This window comes from Pollachius pollachius, assembly GCF_949987615.1.
Source record: "Pollachius pollachius genome assembly, chromosome: 19".
Lineage (NCBI taxonomy): Eukaryota > Metazoa > Chordata > Actinopteri > Gadiformes > Gadidae > Pollachius > Pollachius pollachius.
The window spans coordinates 11832723-11854294 of record NC_136952.1 but is presented as its reverse complement, the minus strand read 5'-3'; the positions used below and the strand labels follow the sequence as shown (position 1 = coordinate 11854294).

The window sequence follows — 21572 nt, the reverse complement described above, 5'->3', positions numbered from 1 at the left end:
CCTGTTTTTGTGTTTTTTAGTATGACCAAATACACAAAACACTAAATATTTGCATCGGTTTTATTCTATATTTCTCTTCATATAACTGTGCACGCTCCAATGAAACACAATACACAAGCAATCCATTGACCTACATCTGCCCCATGCAGGCTGTTGTTTGGGGACCAGACGACACTTGTCTTACTGAAATAAAACATCTTACGTCGACAGATCACCGGCAGCACCTCCAAGTTGATGTCAGACCAAAGCAACCAAGAACTTGGGGTCAACTCTATATTTTCTCAGGAGCAGCTACATAGAAATGAATGTAAATGCCCTTTATTTTTGTCCAATGTATATTATATTTTCGGATTCAAAACCCATTTATAAACCATGCATTTTAAGTATTTAGTTCATTCATGTGTTGATAATCATTATATAGGAGTTGTACAATGTGATGAAAGTCTGCAGGTGAATAAAGTTGCAACAAAAATGACGCTACATTGGAGGCGCCTACTTTGATACAGACAATCAACCTTCTATGGTTGATCAATATCTACAATTTGTTTATAACAGTTGTTTGGGGCAAAGTCCCAAGACGGAAAACCTAGTGTGGTGGTTTATATGGCAGACATATATAGGGTTGTTCTTAGAAACACAACACATTATCATAAAACTGTTGCAGCAACAGTCTAACACTTAGATTTGAATTGATATGGTTAAACTTCTTATGACAAATGTACTTATTGTAACAAATGCACTTATTGTAAGTCGCTTTGGATAAAAGCGTCTGCTAAATGCCCTAAATGTAAATGTAAATGTAAATGGCCAGAATGTCATACTGGGTGCTTTGTGTCTTTAACTACGTGTTACTGAGGTAAAAATGTCTAATTTGTCAAGTGGATACTTTATCTGGCTAACTTAAGATATATTCAGGTGGCTTCCAAATATAGGCTGCACTTAAGTTGTATGGAATATAAAGTGACGATTTAAAGATAAAGTGTACTTTTCCGCTTATATTATGCACATACATTCTGCCAATTCTCCAATGATGATTCAAGATTCAAGTCATTAACCAAATGCAACATAGTGCAGAGAAATAATAGTTTTTCCAAGCATTGATGATATTGATGATGATTGTGCTAAAGATGAATTGTCCTTATTGCCACCACATTGCCGCGGTTAATATCATCGCACTGACCTGACCTTGAACTCCATAGCCAGTCTCACCAACACACTCTCACTCACTCTCTCTCTCTCACACACACACACACACACGCACGCACGCACACACACACACACACACACACACACACACACACGCACAATACTTAGACACATAGACACACAGGAACTCCTGCTGCTGTATTTATTGGAGTCATATTCAACCCTTATCAAGTCTAGTAGAGTCCAACTCCTAACTCGTCATCTGAGAGTCTCAACTAGAGCTAAGGTTAAGACAATAGGACACCTCCTCTTCTCTGGTCAAGGTACCAGTTCAAACATTAGCTTGTCCGTTATTTCCACTAACCTTAATGTTTTACGAGACAATAATCAATCCGGCTGCAGAATCATGCCCCGTCTCGGGTATAAGAGTAACTCAGCTTCTTGTGCGCTCCACTCTGTCTTAAACAAGCTGAGTCGAGCTAAGCCGCTGAGGTGGAGAAGGACATCATCAGCGGTCCCCTCAATCTTTACAGAGCCACCCCAACACCAGCGCCACCAGCACTATTTCAGTAATTCATGGGCCTGATGAACATGGAGCTGGAGGACACGGAGGCCAGCCTGATGGACAAGGGGAAGGCAGTGGCGATCCCCCGATTGCCCAACCGTTACGAGAAGATGTTCCAGCCGTGCCTGGCCGAGCTGATAGGCACCATGTTCTTCGTGTTCATCGGCTGCACGTCGGTCATCGAGAACGTGCCGGCGGCCGGAAGGCTGCAGCCTGCTCTGGTGCACGGTCTGGCCGTGGCTATCATGGTGGCCGTCATGGATAACATTAGGTAATTAAAGGTTTTGATTATAGCTTAATCTCTGAGCCACTGTATGTGTTGCAAGACGTGTTGCAGGTTTCTAAGGCAACTGGATACAAGTGCAGCAAGGGTGAATTGAACTAGAATGGAATGCAATGGAACTGAATTTAATTGAGTTGAGGTGATTTGAGTTGAGTTGAATTTAATTTAACTTAATTTTATTTAATTTCATTTCATTTTTATTTCATTTATAGAAAAATCCCAGTCCTGTTAAGCCATATGTATCTATTTAAGTACAGTCCTCCTCGTGCCCGCTGACATTTCTGTGCTATATATCTTCCAGTGGCTCTCACTTCAACCCTCCCTTCACCATTGCCATCTACCTTTGTGGAGGCATGGAGCTGGTGATGGTCGGGCCCTACCTCGCCAGTCAGCTGATTGGAGGGGTACTGGGAGCCGGCATGTCAAAGGTCGGCCTCCAAGCATTTTCTAGCATTTCAGACAACGCATATTGGAAGACAATCCATGATATACAAACGTTTGATCCAAATACCTGAATATCATAAAATAGAATAGAATATAACTGTATTTGTCGCTCTATTTGATTTTCCCATGTACAAGGCTGGCATAATCAGTGTAACTGCCATCGTAAACATGAAGTGTAGATATAAAACAATTAAAATGCTACTACTACTACTACTTCTACAACTACTACTACAACTAATAAAAAATAATAATAATACTACTGCTACTACTACTACTACTAATAATAATATTATTAAATAATATTATTACTACTACCGCTAATATTTAATTAGAATATGAAACATTATTATTATCATTTTGTTTCCATCAGTTCACAATCGTAGCCCTTCTTCTGTCTTTAGCCACTAACACGTTTACAAACCAAAACAGATGTTTCCCCATCGACTAACATTGACATCCAAGGCAGCTCATCCCATGCTCCTCCCACCCTTGACCTCTCTACCTCCCCCCATCCCTGACAGCTCATGGTCCCGGCCGACCGCTACCGCAATGCCACGGGCGCCGCCTTCGACATCCTGAAGACGGAGTCGCAGCTGCCGGGCGCCATCTTCGGCGAGATGGCCATGACCTGCCTGATCACCATGGTGGTGCTGCTGGTGGCGGTCAACCCCAAGACCAAGACCCCCCTGGCCCCCTTCCTGGTGGGCTGCACCGTCATCATCAACGTCCTGGCCGGGTAACGGAGTCACCACGCACACACCCACACACACACACACACACATACCTGTGTATACCTGCATGTATACTGTATATACATATAGATATGTATACAAACATATCCGTCAAACATACAGTATCTGAAAACATATGCACACACATATACACAAACACACACACACAAACATATATGCAGACATATGAACGCAAACATATGCAAACACAAACACACACACACAAATGCAGACGCACGTGCACACAAACACACGCACACATTATTTGTCAAATAACAACAGGTAATGTCTCACCACTAAATTCATTAATATTCACTGTATCTTAAATAGATAATATCCAAAGCTGTTTATTCACTCATTTCCTCATTCACTGCTTGGCTGATCTCAGCGGGGACGTGTCGGGGACCTGCCTGAACCCGGCCAGAGCCTTCGGCCCGGCGGTGATGACCAACTACTGGACCTTTCACTGGGTGTACTGGGTAGGCCCCATCGGAGGCTGCCTCGTCGCCGCTGCACTGCTCAGGTGAGGGGCCAACACGCAGGGAAGCTCGGGGTTCATTGAGGAACATCTTTGAAATAAAACCTAGGGCACGATTTCGAAAACCAACTTAAAACCGTTTTTTGTTTTTTTCCCAGGCTGATTCTGGGAGATGAGAAGATTAGAGTGGTCATGAAGTGATCCCTCAGAGAAATTCGTTTGGTAGCGGTATGCTGTTTGAGACGATGGTTCCTGATAGGATGTCCCACTTCACGGTTGTTACGCCATGTCTTGAAGCACCTGTGGTACTTATGTTGTCTGTGTTGCTAGTGTTATTATTTTTGTTATATTTTCTGTGAATAAACCTAACCTTTTAACTAAACTATATGTGTCGTCTCATTTGTACCAGTTATTAATATCAACTAGTCACCGTCAACTTTAACAAGGTCCTTTAACATATGGGTATAAAGCCATCAAAAGGACCTTGACCCAGAATGTCTGCAGTTGTGCTTTGTGTGAACCTTTGCTGGGTGACATGATGGAATACAATATTGTCCTCTGGGCATAAAAATCAGATGGAATAAATATAAAATGTATACCACTACTACTACCACTTCTACAAATATAACGTCTTCTAATAATAAAAATGTCTACCACTACCAATATAACTAGTACTACTTCTACTAAGCCCTCCAGCAGCATGTAAACACACAGATGCACCCTCACAAGGGTCCTCCTTCTGTAAGACCCACATCCCAACGAGTGAGGCCGGATAACTGTCCACTCTGTGTGACGCCGTGGGCCTCCAAGCCCCCCCTAGAGTTGACCCTCTGGTCCCGTTCCCCCCGGCATCGTCTGTCTTCATCCCATTCAAGACACTATCGTTTTTAGGGTCTTTAAAGGTGACATTTTGAAATTCTGCCTCTTCTGACATCACAAGTTGGCGTGTCCACTTAGATATGTGCTGGATAGATCAGCCTACCAGGTGGACTGTAGCAAACGTTGCTCATCTATCTCTCATACATCTAGGTCAGGGGTCACCAACCTTTTTGAACCTGAGAGCTACTTCATGGGTTCTGAGTCATACGAAGGGCACCCAGTTTGATACACTCTTCTCAAATAACAAGTTTGCCTTTAGTTATATATTATTATTAATGATTAATGATGCTCATCTATGTGAAGACACTGATCATGTTAATGATTTCTCACAATAATTATCAACAATGACTTACAAAAGGTGGGAAAGAGTTGTTCAAGAATGGGTTGTGCTATGTTTAGAACAGGCCTGCGGGCGCCTCATGTGGTCCTTGTGGGCGCCCTGGTGCCCGCGGGCACTGTGTTGGTGACCCCTGACCTAGGTTGACATGCCCACTAGTGATGTTAGAAGAGGCTGATTTTCAAAACGGCTGGTAATGGCTAATCACTCACACACCTGGTGGTCTAATATGTCACCTTTAAGGTGCACCCATAGGCTTTTTTTCCATGAATTTATGGATCCTGAGGACAGGGAACAGTTCAACAAGCCGTCCACTGGTTGAGTCAGTTGGCACACATGACTGGGTGCCAAGTGCGTCTGATGTGGATAATAAACACTGCAGGGGCACAGGATCATCGGCTGGAACCAATAAAGTAATACGATCATGCAATTGGGATCACAGGTCACGGACAGACTGGGCTGCAATGTTGATAGGTAACCATGTGTGATGTCATGTTTGATACATAAATTAATAAACATTGTGAAGCACTGTTAGGAGGAATAGCTATTGAATATTGCGCTCTAACAGAGCACATTATGTCGGATTATTGAGGTAGGCCTATGTATGCAGTGCAGGGTTTCTGGGTTCGTCTCGGTTAAAACGACCTCAAATAATTCACGTTAGACCTGACTGAGATAATGGACTAAAGTTGATCATATTTCTGTGCAGCTATGCAGTCCATAACTGAGACCCCATGCACTGTAAAATATATTGAGTTGTCATTGCTTAGAAAAAGAATGAAAACCCCCAAAAAACGTAAGTAAAACTGTATTTGCCAAGTTGGAAAAACTTTGCCAGCTTTAGTAGGACACACTTAACTTGCCCCTAAATAATAGTGACTAAGAAAACCTAAGCTCTGGTAACTCACTATTAATGTATCTTTACTGCTCTGCGCTTTGGTCCAACTTAAAAGGACTATTTTGCTGTTAAAAAAGCAACATGCTTTCATGAACACGATTTACAAGAAGTCTAAACACATGGTGCATGTCCACTTCATTGGACGTTGTTCTTCAATGTCTGTAGAAAGAGAAATATGGTTGGACTATAAGCATCATGCAAAAAAACGCAATTTGCAGTGTGTTCGCAGCACTGTTTGACTCCGGCATCATCTGTGACATTTTTTAATTGTATACAATTATATTAGAAAATGATGCAAAATCAGCCTTCACAAAAATGTTAGTTATGTTAAATTTGTGTGATAATGACTATTAAGCAGGCTGAAGCTTGGTTTGACGATCGGTAATTTAAGGTATAGAATTCACCTGTTGTCTACAGAGACTGCAACACTGGAACACACCGTCCTTATTGATGTCCATATTGATGTTCACTTTATTGCTTTGGTCCTGGTGGACAGGCAGAATCATTTCAACCTGTGTGGTGTCCAGTTGGCATCACAGCAAAACATGGAAACATGGTTACGAGATAATATATTTTATTGCAATTGACGGTACAAAACAAGACAACCAACTTTAAGACGAATGTATAATGTGAAACGACAATTCATTCCACGTGCTTTTATTTGCTCTAATTACTGAGTTTAACCGGAAATGTAGCCTACGAAATGGTCTTTCCCAGCACGAAGCTGCACGGGTGAAAGGTGAGAATCACCAGCGGTGCCGGAATGATGATCCCAATTAATGTACCGGGAGCAGTGTGGAGGAGTCATAGGCTGCCTCAAATTGTTTGGTGTATTCTCATCCGAAATGGCTGGCAACAGCCAACACTATATCGTAATCCCATGGGGACATCATGTTTTGATAGGCTATACAAAACACACGATGTAGCTTAATATACAGACGACTCTATGATATATGTTATTAATATGTAGTATATAATATATAAATTATATATTATAATAACATTTCAGATTACTTTTTTAAACCATTATAGATTAAATGCTTCATATAAACTGAGTTAGGTTTTAACTCATTCAATATGCCATATCCCCCCTCCCCCCACACACCTCCCAAAATACTTTTTCCAAACGATTGCTGTATAGATTGTTGTATTCTATGCATCACATGTTTCTTTTTAATATTTTTAATTTTGGTCTTTCAATCAATCGCCCCAGGACGCAGATATCGGCTACGTAGCAGATATCAAGGCAGAGCAGCGGAGCGGACGCCTATGCACATGGGCGGGCCGGTGCAGCCTCAGATAACAGCGCGTGGCGCACCGCAGATAGCGCTCAATTGGTGAGCTCCGTGTCCTTTAAGGGCACGTGTATTTCATGCAGCACCACTCAAACACAAGGCCCATCAAGTGCTTTGCATGGAAGAAATCCCATGTTACAAATAGTAAAGGGACTGTCATTTAAAGAGAATTAAACAGGAACAGGAGAATTGTCAAATCGAAAGGTTTGAAATATGCCTACACTTACAAATGCTATGCAGGTTTATTTTTTAGCAAGATCTGTAATGCTCAGCGTTACATAATTTGTCATATACACGATGGTGTGTATACATATATAGGCTATATCATTTTTGTATATATGATATATATGGTGTGTGTATATATATATATATATATATATATATATATATATATATATATATATATATATATGGTATTAAATAATGGTATATTTAGGGTTTCTGAATTTAGTCCATTTAGTATTTATTGTGTCAAAGATGAAAATTACAATTACTAGCATTTAATTGTAACACCATTTTCAATATATATATTATTTATAATGAAGCATGAAACAAGAAACTTATAGAGCCTGAATAGCCCTCTGATAAGTGAGGGTGGATCCCTGGCACAACTCCTGCCCCTTCTCTGCCCCAAGAGATTATCAAGAACCTATTAGCAATGCTAATGTCAGTCAGTGTATACATCTTTAATATGTGTGTTAAATCTATGTTATCCGACATCCTCCTTAAGAAATTACGCCACATGTTTAACATACCCATTTGATCCAATTCATTCTACTTCACAGTTTTAAATAGTGTGGTTTCTGTTGAACAAAATACCAAAAAAGGAACAAATCCTAACTCTTCAAAATTACAACATCAATAATGATAACAATAATAATATATCAATACATAATTATAATACATAACGTAACCATTGTAATTATCATTATAATCATCATATGCAAATAAAATAAAAATCATAATAATACAAATCTAACATTATATGTACCAGCTACTCTCTCCAGTTGTGCTTTAGAAACGTGCTTGTGCAGCCCTTCTTGTGCATTTGTCCCAGCCTATTTGATTTTGTATTATGGGCCTATCGAAGTAAAGGCCAGGTAGTGCAGCACACTCAATGAAAATCCATATGCATGTGTCGTTTGTAGAACTCGGAAATGTAGACATTTCTCAAACTAACTTAATAAATGTATGGGCCTGCAAAACAGCGAAACATCAAGAAACATCTGGTTCGATGGGTTTATCTGAAGCCTGTCATCTCCAGCCTATTGCAGCTCGTTCCGTGACTGGGGGCGGGCGGTGAGAACCCTTTAAAGGCCGAGGGTGGAGAGCGAAGGGTATGATTCAGTTTGATCTTCTACTGAAGCACCAACAACACAACAGCAACCATGGTTGAGTGGACTGATGATGAGCGCGCCATCATTAATGGCATCTTCTCCAACTTGGACTACGAAGAGATCGGTCGCAAGTCTCTGTGCAGGTATGCACCCGAATATTGCCCCATTTGTCGTTAAGAATGCATTGTGAAACTAAAACCTCGTATTTTTTTTGACACCACTAATGAATCAACGCATCGTTCCCCGGTCTCTTGCAGGTGTCTGATCGTGTACCCCTGGACCCAGAGGTACTTCGGCGGCTTCGGCAACCTGTACAATGCAGAGACCATCCTGTGCAACCCCCTGATCGCCGCCCACGGCACCAAGATCCTGCACGGTCTGGACCGGGCCCTGAAGAACATGGACGACATCAAGAACACCTACGCCGAGCTCTCTCAGCTCCACTCTGACAAGCTGCACGTGGATCCCGACAACTTCAGGGTACGATCATGCACGAACCATCGCCAGTTATTCTCACCTCACGGTGCTCTGTTGGAGTTTTTCTAAACGAACCTGAACCTCCCTTAACGTCTTCCTCCCTCCCTCACATGTGCAGCTGCTGGCCGACTGCCTGACCGTCGTCATCGCCGCCAAGATGGGCACCGCCTTCACCGTGGAGACCCAGGTGGCGTGGCAGAAGTTCCTGGCTGTCGTCGTCTCCGCTCTGGGCAGACAGTACCACTAAGCTGATATTCAACAAAATGCAGATTTTCTTGAATAAACAAACAAAAAAAAAAGCACTTTCACTTCGTTGTTCTCCTTTGTTACTGCTGCAATGATGGCTGTGGTCCTTGGTTCGACACGCTCAGCGCTGCCATACGACCCCATGGCCTGTCGGCCTACACATGACAACATCGTCCAAACAACGGTTTTGATGCTTAATGCTTGATTTTCTGCAGACAGCCAATAAAAAAAAAAAAAACCAGGCAACCATACAACCAACCAAACAAATAAACAAAAAGCAAATGACCTTAGTGTAAGAGCCAGGCTGCATCATCCTGATGGGTTTTTATTACACGGGTTTCGGAGGATGTTTGGTTTGAGTTATTAAGTGAATACAATTCAACAGCATACAGACAATACATTATTTTGTATTTAATCAATATATCGTTTCTGTATTTCTGTGGAAGATGGGAAAAAATATGAATTGTGGAATCGGCTGCTGAATAAATAACCACATATCTCCAGATCATTGAATATTGATCATTATTATGTCGTTTATACTAACCTAATTCCAATAAAAATGTACAATTTAGCCCATTAATTTCAGTGCTTCTTATTTATTATAAAACGTTATTAATAAAAATACCCTAAAAATAGCCTATTATGATGATTATTAATAATTTAACTATTTGTTACAATGATTAAAATCATAATCATAATAATAATAATAACAAAATTATCAGAGTATAATTCCTGATCATAATCATAATAGGATTATAATCATGATATAGGTCTTGTAATCGTAAAAACAATTGTAGATACTGCTACTTGAATGATTGAATGACGATTGTAACGATGGTGATGATGTTGATGCCGATGATGATGATGATGATGATGATGATGATGATGATTATGATGGTGATGATGATGGTACTTGTTCGTTAGACCAGGTTGTCTTTACCTTACGTTGTCTTTTAACCGATATGTTGTTGCATTTATTTGTTTGTAAAAGTAACAAATAAACCTTGATCACCAAAAAATGACTTGCCCTGTCTTCTCTTCCCTGGTTCTATTACTTGTCTCCTTTTATGGATTTGACTACCATAATAAAAATACAAATCTAACACTAAGATTACTAGCTTAGCTACTCTGTCCAGGTGTGCTTTAGAAACTTGCTTGTGCAGCACTTGAGCCCTTTTACCAGCTTACCTTAATTTCAATGGCAGCCTATTGATTGGTCTTACCCAATGTAAATAATACAATTAATAGTAACAATAATAATAATAATAATAATAATAATAATAATCATAATAATAAGTATCAATGTTATTATTATTATAACATCAAAAGGGTAGAACATAGAAAAAAAAAGAGGATTCTATATTTAACCAAAAGCGATACCATCAGGAGTCAACTCCCCTTAACGAGAACTAGGAACCCACCCCTGTCAACGAGTTGTGTTTCCGATCTAGCTCAAACACAGATAAGGACACTATGAGACAACGCCCGACCGCTGTCAGGACCCTCCGAGGAGGCCTATCCATCGGTTATCTGGCTCCGCAGCCAATAGGAAGCGGGTGGGGGCGGAGCCTGGAGACATCGTTTGTACCCCCAGCCCACTATAAATACATCTGCTCTTGTTTGGTTAAGCATCAGCCACTTGTTCTTTCAGCCTAGAAAGCAACTATCTGAACGTCAACATGAGTCTGACACCTAAGCAAAAGGCCACAGTCAGGGACTTCTTCGGCAAGGTGTCCAGCCGGTCCGAGGATATCGGAGCTGAGGCTCTGTCCAGGTATGGCGTTTACTTTCTTGTCAGATGAGGAACTTAAAGGCTTATATTCGTGTTGGTTTCATGTGCCTCCATATAGCCTCCTGCGCAATACTAACTGGTTGTTTCGCCCTCTCTCCAGGTTGGTGGCTGTGTACCCCCAGACCAAGTCCTATTTCTCTCACTGGAAGGACGTGAGCCCTGGCTCTGCCCCCGTCAGGAAGCATGGCATCACCATCATGGGTGGAGTGTACGATGCCGTCACCAAGATCGACGACCTGAAGGGAGGACTCCTCAGCCTTAGCGAGCTGCACGCGTTCATGCTGAGAGTGGACCCCGTCAACTTCAAGGTAGGCTACTTCTACCATCTACGCTATTTAATCTGTGTGTGGTAAACCATTTGTGTTCGACATTGTTCTTATGGTTCTTCTTGTTCTCCGTCCACCCCAGCTCCTGGCTCACTGCATGCTGGTGTGCATGGCTATGATCTTCCCCGATGAGTTCACCCCTCAGGTCCATGTGGCCGTCGACAAATTCCTGGCCCAGCTGGCCCTGGCTCTTGCCGAGAAGTACCGTTAAGGAGCTGTCAGTGACTCGGATCAGTCATGAAGACCCCCGCCATAATATATGCATGGGGTCCGTTTTAATGGTCAATAAAAACAAACGAACAAAAAAAAATACTGGTTTCCGTTGTGGCTTTTTGATTTCTAAATGGGTTTTTAACAGTATAATGCTTTATACATTTTATCCACTGATACTTGTGATGTACTTAAATTTATATTTTCGTTCAGCATGGCAGTAGGCTTAATGCAATGTGGATTTTGAATATTGCATTCATATAGTCATAATATAATAATAAAATAGAGCGGTCTTTGCAGGCTGACCTGTCCATGGTGCTGAAACAAGTCTTGTTGGATGCGGACTTATGTGGCCAATATAGATAGATATATCGATAATGTATCTTCTCCAGTATTAAACATTTACATTCCTTCTCCCAAAGGGAAAACTATCTAAAATAGGAAATACATATCTTTATAAGTAACTATGACAAACCACAGTTATAATCCACCACTTTGGAACAATTTAGAAATACCTAAAACTGCTAAGGCCGAGACATCTTTTTTGTGAACAGTGTAGGACTATATATTTACAGTGTATGTCTACACATACACATAGCGATACGTGCCTAAAGTTACTTATCGATTTTACTGCAATACAAGCCTTTTTTGGGTATGCATTTAATTGACTTCATTGCAAACATGCTACTACAAATGTTATTACGTGCCTTTATCAAGTCACAAAAAAAATTCACAAGAGTGACTAAGCAATGACAATGACTCAGGGTTTTTGTTATCCAATGTGTGCAGTTGGTTTATACCTCAGAATCCACAGAAAAACATTTCTTGTTGATTAATGCAACTTTTAACGAGTTTACAATCTGCTAAAATTCTTATTCATTTTCTCATAGATATCCCCCATTTATGGAAATTTATAAAAAAAAGTTACCTCATTAGTCGAAAAAAACGGAATTGTCTTTATAGGCACTCTCTCTCTCTCTCTCTCTCTCTCTCTCTCTCTCACACACACACACACACACACACACACACACACACACACACACACACACACACACTCAATTCAAATCAATGTAATAATCGACAAAACAGATCATGTTAATAACGTTAATTGCAAAAGTGGCACCCAACGAAATAATGATCACACATCTGGATGCATAACATAATTACACTACTAATTGTAGGTTACTAAAACATACATGTACTTATTTTACTTATTATAGACACAATGTGCAATATCGATTCTTTCCAGTTAGTAGGCGGAGACTTTTAGCCTTTAAAAAACTCCTTAACGGTGTTCTGTGCACTCTGAGGCACACTGGCACAGCTCGGCTGGAGCAGGAGCATTGATAATATGATTATTGTAAACAACGAGAGAGGTTTTTATTTCATTTATAGAATAAATCTGTTATAAAATTGATAACCTTATTGAAATCCCTTTCAATCAGCATTGAATACGGATATGTCCATATGTGTTTAAAGCTTTGAGCTATAGTCATCATGTTAAACATATTGATTTTATTAGATGAGCAACATCGGGTCGGAGGTGGCGACGTTCTTATCTGAATTTCTCACCAAGTACGGCAGAGAACGCAGAGAGATACTTGTCCATGGCGGCATGCGAACTGGGCGTGAAGCGGTCGCCCATGAAACAGGCGAGGGTGACTATCATACAGTGCGAAAACAACTGGAGGGAAGAAAGGACATATTAGAAACATTGTTACAAGATTCAATGTATGCCTTCGGTTCGTTTACCTTCGATTTTCCCTAACATATGCCTACTTAAGGGATCAAAGAATAGAGTGAGGTTTTCTTAAACTTTCAGGGTCTTGTCACACACTCTGTGTTTTTCCATTCCAGTTAGATTTGTTTCTGAAGCACAGACCGTCAAACGTAATAGCATACTCTTTTTTTTTTTTTTTTTTTACAAAATAGCATACTCTTTTTTTACCTTCTGTAGAACACCATGTAGAGCTAGTATACCTGTGTATTGCATGTAGACCTGTAGGCCTAGCTTACTTATATTCCTAGTAAACTTGTTTAGCTGTAGATCTTGTGTAGCTCGACACACCTGTTTACCCGTAATACCAATAGTATACATGCAGAACTTTAGGGCCTAGTATACCTTTATGCCTAGTACACTTGTAGTCCTAATTTACCTGTAGATCTCGTATACATATACCTCTAGCATGCATCATGCAGCATGCAACCTGTAGGCATATGCCTAGTGAACCAGTAGTCAACCTGTAGATCTTGTGTACCTAGACACAGCGGTTAGCCTCATATACCTGTAGCATGTAGACCTGTAGGCCTAGTACAACTATATGTCACACCTGTAGTCCTCACATTGTAGATCCCCTATACATATAAGGCAGGGACAAGCCCGGTATACCTGCGAACAACATTCCCAACGTCTCTTTTTGCAATACTTTATTTGAAGAATGCACACACATTAATGAAAACCACCCTAGACTTTGTTTCTGTTGGCACCTTGAAGTTGTTGGGCTGGATGCGGAGCTGGTAGGCGTGGTAGATTTGAAGAGGAGCGAGGTTAGTCATCAGGTTAGCAATGTCCTTGGAGCCCTCCGCCAATGCCAGGACGATCTTCTGGCCATGGGACAGCAGGTGGGCCGAGCGGGGGGTGATGTCCAGGTGGGAGAAGTACGTCTTGGTGCCAGGGTATGACGTGAACATCCTGCGCAGGGCATGGGGATAACAAGCACAACATGCATGTGATTGAGCTTGGTGATTGAATTGAGGATTGGTTCATGAAAACCCATTGTTTGTTTCATTCTGTCTTTTTTATCTGCCCACAGATCCTTGGGGCAGTGAATATGTGTATGAATGGGTGAATGTGGATCATTGTGGCGTTGTGTTGTCATGGATGTTAGAAAATGGCAGTTCTTATATATTTATTCCTGAACTTTATAACTTGTTAATTTCTAACATGATAGGCCTTAGATAAATATAATATGTCGAGAATACAGTGAGAATGCTAAATAACACATATACAACTTTTTGGTGTAAATACGTTACTTTAAATCTCAATTGAAAAAGCCTTGCTCTATCAACACTGCCATGGTGAGGCGTTTGATACCCACTGGAAAACGTATGCATTCGTGTTCCACCAAAACTGCACATGTGAATCAAAACACTTATTTGTATCCACTTCGATCAACAAAATTGGAAAATGTTGAACAAGACAAAAATGTGGTGCCTTGTTAAACGACTGGCGGTAATAGCGTCTTACCTCAGAAGAGCCTCTGCTCCTATACGGTCAGCCACAGGGGTCAGTCTGGTCCATATCTCTATGATAAGCTCTTTCTCCTGTTTTGAGAGCATCGCAACCTACTCACCACTGGATCAAATGTGGCCCCAATTGAATATCCAGGGTGTGTTTGCTTTCAGTCTCCAGCTTAGATCTTAACTTTTCTCACACTGATCTTTCAGAGCAGGAGGAGCTGCAACCATGATTTAATAAGTTAAACAACTACCAATATTATTCTTATGATTGTTAGTTCTCCCCAGAAATGTACAGTTTAGCAATTAGTCTAAAAGATCCAGACGATTTTAGAATCTCAAAGTCTCGACCGCTGAAAGAGTTGGTTGCCGTGTGTCTTCTGTTATCAGCAGTCGTCATGTAGTTTTTTTTGGCGGGGGGGGGGAGCAGGAAGTGGACTGCTGGCTCAATGACCACGCATGACATACAAATGGACGTCTCATGTTGGACATTGTCATCCAGGAGACACACAGTAATGTTCCAGTGTCAGTGGATTCACTACACAGAGCCGGGGGAGAGTTTCATGAGATGTTTAGCTTGAGAAGCCCTCAATGAGATGGATGGTGGAGTACACAAAGCTGCAGGTCTTTGAATTGTCAAGGGTCTGGTTAGAGATCATGGAAATCCGTACTCCCTGTTCCTCGGGTGAGGATGGGAATAATATCACACGGCCTCCAGATCTATGGTGAGAGAGAGATGTGAGTGAGTGTGTGTGTGTGTGTGTGTGTGTGTGTGAGAGAGAGACAGAGAGAAGAAAGAATTAAATAGAAGACGGAAAAGGAGAAAGAGGGGGGAGAAAGAGACAGAGTGCATGAGATGGTAAAGAGATACTGAGAAAGAGAGAGAGGGAGAGAGGGAGAGGGAGAGAGAGATGGAGTAGAATAAATAAATGGGAAAGAGAAAGAGAAAGAGAAATAAAGGGAGGATACTGTGAAGTGAATGAAACAAGTCTGGAGCGGATAACAGATAAGAGCATCTTATCAGCTGGTCCAGAGGGGTCTGGCTGTTGATGTGGAGAGGCGTGCACCGTGTTAAGTCTTCACGCCTGCTCATCAGGTCATCATGACCTCATATTATCACTGTATGAATAACGACGAATTAGATGTACCTTTTTGTGAAAGAAAATGGAAATAAGGTCAATTAGATATAAGGCTGCCCCAGGTGAGGCTTTACCTCAATACCTATGCATCACTCTGCTGCTTGGTTTATGGCTGGTGTTCATTCATCCCTTTCCTTATAACCTCCATTTATAGGCCTACTTTATAATATTTCAACTGCACACACACACACACACACACACACACACTCACAAAATACATAGAAAGAGGTTGAGCTATTACGCACACACTCATACACACACACGCACACACACACACACACATACACGCATTTACAAACACACACGCACACACACAAGCACACGCACAAGCACACACACACATACACGCATTTACAAACACACACGCACACACACACACACACAGTAAAAGCATTGATCAACTATTACGCCTATCAGAAAAGAATAACAGATAAAAACTGATATTTGCTAACAATTATTCAAATTATGTGTACAGTTTCTGCAAACACGTAGCCTAAATGTAGCCCAAATAGTAGCCCACGGTGTGTAATACATTGAATAAGATTTTTAAATTATTACTATTTAAGTTAATACAAATTGGGAAACCCGTCTTTCCAGCGACGGCACCTGCCTGCCATGGCGCGCGCGCGCCGTTTGGCGGTGACGTTGGACAACTGAAATCATGCATGGCGGGCCGGGTTTGCGCTATACGCTACAGCTTCTGTCATCCCCTCGTGGGGGCGGACTCCGGCGCACGCGATACTGCTCTGCTTCACACACAGATTACAGCCAGGACCCGGGACGTTAACCGTTGAGGAAGTCCCGTTCTTATCGATGCAAACGCGGTCGTTTCGCGAGTATTTCTTCCCCAAAGGTGGCAAGAAAGGACAGTGAGGCTGGCGAGGTGTAGCTCCCACGCCAAGGTTCCCCCTCATTTCCCGCGTTTGAAGATGTTAAGGACTGATAAGTTATGAGCGGGCTGGCGGGATACGTTGACGTTTTGATTTACCGTTTGTCCATTGGCTACTAGGATTCAACAAAAAGGTAAGGGGAATAACGAATGATGTACTCATGGTGTCTCGACTGCTGTGTAGTTTCCATAGGTCTCGGTTAACACGTTGGCGGCATCGCCATAGAGACAACGAGCATCTGTTTGACTCTTCCTCTTATATAGTATCATATCGCGTGCAAAACAAACCCTCGCAACCTCGGCTCATGTCGTCTGTAGGGATACACGCGGGTGCAGGGGTATTCTATAGCAGGGTCGCTCAAGACGAGGTTTACGTTAACTCATTAGCGATCATCATGACATGTTAGTTTATCACACAGCGGTTGCTGTTGTAACTTGCGAGCGTGTGTGTGTGTGTGTGTGTGTGTGCGTGTGTGCGCGCGCGCGTGCGTGCGTGTGTGTGTGTGCGCGCGTGTGTGTGCTATTGCTAATACACACACCGAAATTGTATTAGCGGTCCTACGTCCTATTTAGTTAGATGCATAAGCTGCTGTCTCCTTTCGATGTAGTTGGCATTGATATGAAGACGTCCAATTAGACTTATTAAGACCAGCTGTGTAATGTATCACGTATACTTATGCTATCACTACTACTGCATCTTCAGATGATCACTGGAATCGTTCTTTTCTATCTTTAATGGACATTTTGCCATTGCCTTTGAGGTTAAATTAAACACACACTCAATGACACACGACTGCAAACGGTGCACACTTAGAGGAGAACCGTGTGTGTTTGATTTGTGTGTGAGTGTGCGTGCGTGTGGGTACGTGTGCATGTGTTTGCGCATGCACGAAACACATAAATCTGTCTGCAAATCAGTCGGCATACTCGCAGGCACATCGGGTGTATGTGAGTGTGTGTGTGTGTGTGTGTGTGTGTGTGTGTGTGTGTGTGTGTGTGTGTCGTCACATGTGTCAGCTTGGACACCTGTGTGTAGTAGGACTATTCCGTGCTTGAGCATGCAGTTTGTGCAATTGCATGCAGTATTTCCTCTTTTGATTTCTCCTCTGTTTCAGTTCCCTCAATGTGTAGCTGTTCAAAGCCCAGGCACACCTAACGAGAAGCACGTGAAGCAGTGAGCATGTCTGAGCCTGTTGTGTACCGAACCAGCAGTTTACAGTCACAGCAGACCATGCCTCTGCCATCGCAATGCAGAGACACTAGCACGCCGGGGTGAAGGGTTTGGTCATTCTCGATGGATGCCGCAGCTGATTTTTGAGACTGCTGGCACGCTTGAAGCTAGTATGTACACGTATGATTAGATAGTCGTATGGACCAGGATTTTATCTCTGAACAACACAATAAATCCATTCCCTCTCTGTGTCCTTCTCTGGACCAAACATTGAGATGCTATGCATTTGTGACAGGCAAGAGGGATTCCCTGATGAGCGCGGAGCGGCCCTCAGTCTAAATCGTCTCTTAGACACCGGCGCATTCAACTCCATACAGATATGGTCATTGGGTCTTTCACTCACTTGTTGACGGGCTATGGCACTTACAAAAGTATTAAACTCCGATAATAGCTCTTACATCTTACTACACCTTTTTAGATTTCAGAAAAGCCCTACCCGTAAACTGTTTACTACAAGCCTGCAGCATTCTGTTGTGTTGCATGGGAAAGACACAACCGTTTTCCGCCCAGGGGCAGGTTGGTGGAGTCTAGTGATCAGGTTGTTTCACTACAAGAGGAAATCAATGGGTTCAAACCCGAATAGTGTCTGAAATCCTCCCGTAGGTACCCTTGAGCAAGATGTACTTAACCCTAACTGCTCTATAATTACTGATTTATCTGCATTCACCATAAGTCGCTTTTGGATAAAAGTGTGTGCTAACTAATGGACATAAGATCTAATAATACTCGGGTTGAAATGAGTCCCTCACATGTATGGTACGTTGACAATTCCATTGCGCATAATTGAAGGCATCCTTTCACCAGTACGGCTCAGATGTGTGTGTGTAGAAGATCCCATGAGTTAGTGGTTCAGGTGCTGTACCGCTCATGGGCTGATGATGACTTTGTGTATATGCCCCCCCCCCCCCCCCCAGGACACAGAAGAGGAGGTTCTCTGATTCAGGCCATTGGGAGGCTTTGCATCACCCTCCAACCCTACACACATTAGACACCAAAATGATCAAGATTTAAGCCGTACCCCGGTGATCTGGAAAGAGATTTTTGTAATCCTCGTTGCAAATCTGTTCTCCCTCCGTGGCCTACATCTCTCCATGGAGATGCTGACTACATTACTGCACTGTTATGAAACATTTCCTTTCTTATTCTTTCTATCACTTTCCTCCACACAGCTACCACTGTTGCACTGTAAACACCTAACTAACTACTATCACTTTATATTATCCATTAAGCAACTATTTAGCTTTTATTTTTTATTTTTTTATATTTGCTCTTTTTGTTACCTACTTTCATAACATTAATACTATTACATTTTCCTTGTTTATCTTTACATCCTTACAGTGGGGCCGGGTTCGGGTCCGTGCGATCACAGAGGTTATGATCCCCAGTACGAGTGTTGTACGTGGAGGTTGTCCCCGCCACATCCGTTATAGGGACTCGTGCTCTAGTAGTGTTGATCATGTTACACTTGTGTTGTTGAGGAGAGCTTGGAACCAAGTAATTATATTGCCAGAAATTACTCCTACTGTGTGTTTTTGCTCTGCATTTTAAATATAAAGAACCTGGACTTGAACTTTCTGTTTGGTCTCAGCTCCTCTCGTTCCCAATGGCTGCTATCTGTGGCCAGTCATCATAAGTGTCCCTCACACATGGCAGGCAAACACAGGAAACTCCTCTGTTGCGTTCCTATGGGCAACTGAATGACAAAGGGAGCAGTGGAGCCGGGGATGGGTGGGTGGTGAGAAGGTCTATTCATGTCTGCAGCAGACCAACACCACACTGGACTGGGTCTTCACTGTGACAGCGACCCTCCGGTCAGCAGAGTGCCGACATGAAGCAGATCCATATAGGATGGGGGGGTCAGACGCTTTGAGTAGGCTTTTGTCTCTCTGGCTTCCCCTCGCTTTTCCCCTGCTCTTGCTCTCCCTCTCTTTCAATATCGGTCTTTCTCTGTCTATCTTGTGTATCTGTATCCATGTATTTTATTCTATCTTTCTCTATTTTTTTTCTCTATATTGATGCCTCTTTGTAGTAATATCTTCATCAATGTATAGGATAATCAATGTATTATCCGCAGTTGAAGCTCGTGAAGCAATCCCATGAACACAAATAAGACAGAAGGTTTGATAACCAGAGTCGTGAAGTGCTTCACATGATTTTACTGTGGGATAAATATAACAATGTTGCACAGCAATACTATCATATTCGGATGACATGAATTCACATGTAATGATGCAGAGCACCTCAACAGAGTGGAGCATATTAAAGGGCTGCGTGCTGTCAATCAGGGCTCTTGAGAGTCAGTGCCCGCCCACCACTCCAGGATGATGGTAGATTGGTGATGATGAATGGGATGGCTGGAGATCACCCACGCCACGACTTGGAATATCAGCTTAGTGGTACTGTCTGCCCAGAGCGGAGACGACGACAGCCAGGAACTTCTGCCACGCCACCTGGGTCTCCACGGTGAAGGCGGTGCCCATCTTGGCGGCGATGACGACGGTCAGGCAGTCAGCCAGCAGCTACACATGTGAGGGAGGGAGGAAGACGTTTAGGGTGGTTTAGGTTCGTTAAGAAGACTCCGCCGTGAGGTGAGAATAACCGGCGGTGGTTCGTGCATGCCCAGATGGCAGTAGCTCAGTACGTAGAGCGGGTTGGCTGGTAACCGTAAGTTTGCTAACAGTGTCGAGGTGTCCCTGAGCAAGGCGCCTAACCCTAACTGCTCCAGCCTTGCATGGCTGACACCGCCGTCGGTGTGTGACTATGTGCATGAATGGTTGAATGTCAGGCAATATTGTAAAGCGCTTTTGGTAAAAGCACAATATAAATGCGGTCCATTTATGCTCGTACCCTGAAGTTGTCGGGATCCACGTGCAGCTTGTCAGAGTGGAGCTGAGAGAGCTCGGCGTAGGTGTTCTTGATGTCGTCCATGTTCTTCAGGGCCCGGTCCAGACCGTGCAGGATCTTGGTGCCGTGGGCGGCGATCAGGGGGTTGCCCAGGATGGTCTCTGCGTTGTACAGGTTGCCGAAGGCGCCAAAGTACCTCTGGGTCCAGGGGTACACGATCAGACACCTGCAAGAGGACGATGGATTCATTCATTAGTTGTCCTGTTGTTAAAACAATGATTAATTTGAGTTTCACGATGCATTCTTAAAGACACATGGGTTAGAGTTTGGGTTCATACCTGCACAGAGACTTGCGACCGATCTCTTCGTAGTCCAAGTTGGAGAAGATGCCATTAATGATGGCGCGCTCATCATCAGTCCACTCAACCATGATTGCTGTTGTGTTGTTGTTGCTTCAGTCGAAGATCAAACTGAATCGTACCGTTTGCTGTCACCCCTCAGCTTTTAAAGGGTTCCCACCGCCCGCCCCCAACCACAAAACGAACTGTGATAGGCTGGAGATGACATGCTTCAGATAGACCAAACGATCCAGAAGTTTCTGGACGTTTCGCTGTCCTTCAGCGAAACGTCCAGAAACTTCTGGAACGAGAAATTTACTCAACTGCAAAGTTTAACAGACAACACATGCATATGAATTTTGATTGAGGGGTACTCCTGCTGCTACGCCCATTCCCCGGCCTGTATTTCTATAGGCCCGTTGTACATTATCCAATAAGCAGCACTTAATT

General features: G+C 42.7%; 6 protein-coding genes across 7 annotated transcripts in view; 4 read left to right on the top strand and 2 right to left on the bottom strand.

Moving 5' to 3' along the window:
• Positions 1-1722: 1722 nt before the first annotated feature.
• On the top strand, positions 1723-3848 carry LOC307090074 (aquaporin-8-like; the record flags this gene model as incomplete). Its single annotated transcript, XM_079756614.1, has 5 exons — positions 1723-1982; positions 2296-2422; positions 2960-3174; positions 3558-3692; positions 3806-3848. The coding sequence occupies 5 exons, from the start codon at positions 1723-1725 to the stop codon at positions 3846-3848; spliced, it is 780 nt and encodes a 259-aa protein (XP_079612740.1).
• Positions 3849-8380: 4532 nt separating this feature from the next.
• Positions 8381-9172, top strand: LOC307090567 (hemoglobin subunit beta). Its single transcript, XM_079757285.1, has 3 exons — positions 8381-8536; positions 8651-8873; positions 8989-9172. Exons 1-3 carry the CDS (start codon positions 8445-8447, stop codon positions 9115-9117), a joined length of 444 nt encoding a protein of 147 aa, XP_079613411.1. The 5' UTR covers positions 8381-8444; the 3' UTR covers positions 9118-9172.
• A 1558-nt stretch (positions 9173-10730) lies between these two features.
• On the top strand, positions 10731-11544 carry hbae5 (hemoglobin, alpha embryonic 5). The gene is made up of 3 exons (XM_079757397.1): positions 10731-10890; positions 11009-11216; positions 11317-11544. The coding sequence occupies exons 1-3, from the start codon at positions 10796-10798 to the stop codon at positions 11443-11445; spliced, it is 432 nt and encodes a 143-aa protein (XP_079613523.1). The 5' UTR covers positions 10731-10795; the 3' UTR covers positions 11446-11544.
• Positions 11545-12106: 562 nt separating this feature from the next.
• Positions 12107-15047, bottom strand: hbae4 (hemoglobin alpha embryonic-4). The gene is made up of 3 exons (XM_079756570.1): positions 14692-15047; positions 13932-14136; positions 12107-13128 (listed from the first exon to the last, which is right to left on the bottom strand). The coding sequence occupies exons 1-3, from the start codon at positions 14781-14783 to the stop codon at positions 13000-13002; spliced, it is 426 nt and encodes a 141-aa protein (XP_079612696.1). The 5' UTR covers positions 14784-15047; the 3' UTR covers positions 12107-12999.
• A 1520-nt stretch (positions 15048-16567) lies between these two features.
• Positions 16568-21572, top strand: part of rhbdf1b (rhomboid 5 homolog 1b) — a 32293-nt gene continuing 27288 nt past the window's right edge. For both annotated transcript variants that reach the window (XM_079757390.1, XM_079757389.1), the window contains exon 1: positions 16568-16843. The gene's annotated coding sequence lies outside the window, so the exon portion shown is untranslated. The remainder of the gene's footprint in view (positions 16844-21572) is intronic.
• LOC307090680 (hemoglobin subunit beta-like) lies at positions 20060-21279 on the bottom strand. The gene is made up of 3 exons (XM_079757427.1): positions 21123-21279; positions 20788-21010; positions 20060-20459 (listed from the first exon to the last, which is right to left on the bottom strand). The coding sequence occupies exons 1-3, from the start codon at positions 21212-21214 to the stop codon at positions 20331-20333; spliced, it is 444 nt and encodes a 147-aa protein (XP_079613553.1). The 5' UTR covers positions 21215-21279; the 3' UTR covers positions 20060-20330.

Coding starts and splice junctions, on each gene's coding strand:
- LOC307090680 (XM_079757427.1), bottom strand. CDS start 21,214: ATGGTTGAGTGGACTGATGATGAGCGCGCCATCATTAATGGCATCTTC. Junction 21,011..21,122: donor GGTCGCAAGTCTCTGTGCAG/GTATGAACCCAA, acceptor GTCCTCTTGCAG/GTGTCTGATCGTGTACCCCT. Junction 20,460..20,787: donor TGGATCCCGACAACTTCAGG/GTACGAGCATAA, acceptor TCACATGTGTAG/CTGCTGGCTGACTGCCTGAC.
- hbae5 (XM_079757397.1), top strand. CDS start 10,796: ATGAGTCTGACACCTAAGCAAAAGGCCACAGTCAGGGACTTCTTCGGC. Junction 10,891..11,008: donor GGAGCTGAGGCTCTGTCCAG/GTATGGCGTTTA, acceptor CCCTCTCTCCAG/GTTGGTGGCTGTGTACCCCC. Junction 11,217..11,316: donor TGGACCCCGTCAACTTCAAG/GTAGGCTACTTC, acceptor CGTCCACCCCAG/CTCCTGGCTCACTGCATGCT.
- LOC307090567 (XM_079757285.1), top strand. CDS start 8,445: ATGGTTGAGTGGACTGATGATGAGCGCGCCATCATTAATGGCATCTTC. Junction 8,537..8,650: donor GGTCGCAAGTCTCTGTGCAG/GTATGCACCCGA, acceptor GGTCTCTTGCAG/GTGTCTGATCGTGTACCCCT. Junction 8,874..8,988: donor TGGATCCCGACAACTTCAGG/GTACGATCATGC, acceptor TCACATGTGCAG/CTGCTGGCCGACTGCCTGAC.
- hbae4 (XM_079756570.1), bottom strand. CDS start 14,783: ATGCTCTCAAAACAGGAGAAAGAGCTTATCATAGAGATATGGACCAGA. Junction 14,137..14,691: donor GGAGCAGAGGCTCTTCTGAG/GTAAGACGCTAT, acceptor TGCCCTGCGCAG/GATGTTCACGTCATACCCTG. Junction 13,129..13,931: donor TCCAGCCCAACAACTTCAAG/GTGCCAACAGAA, acceptor TCTTCCCTCCAG/TTGTTTTCGCACTGTATGAT.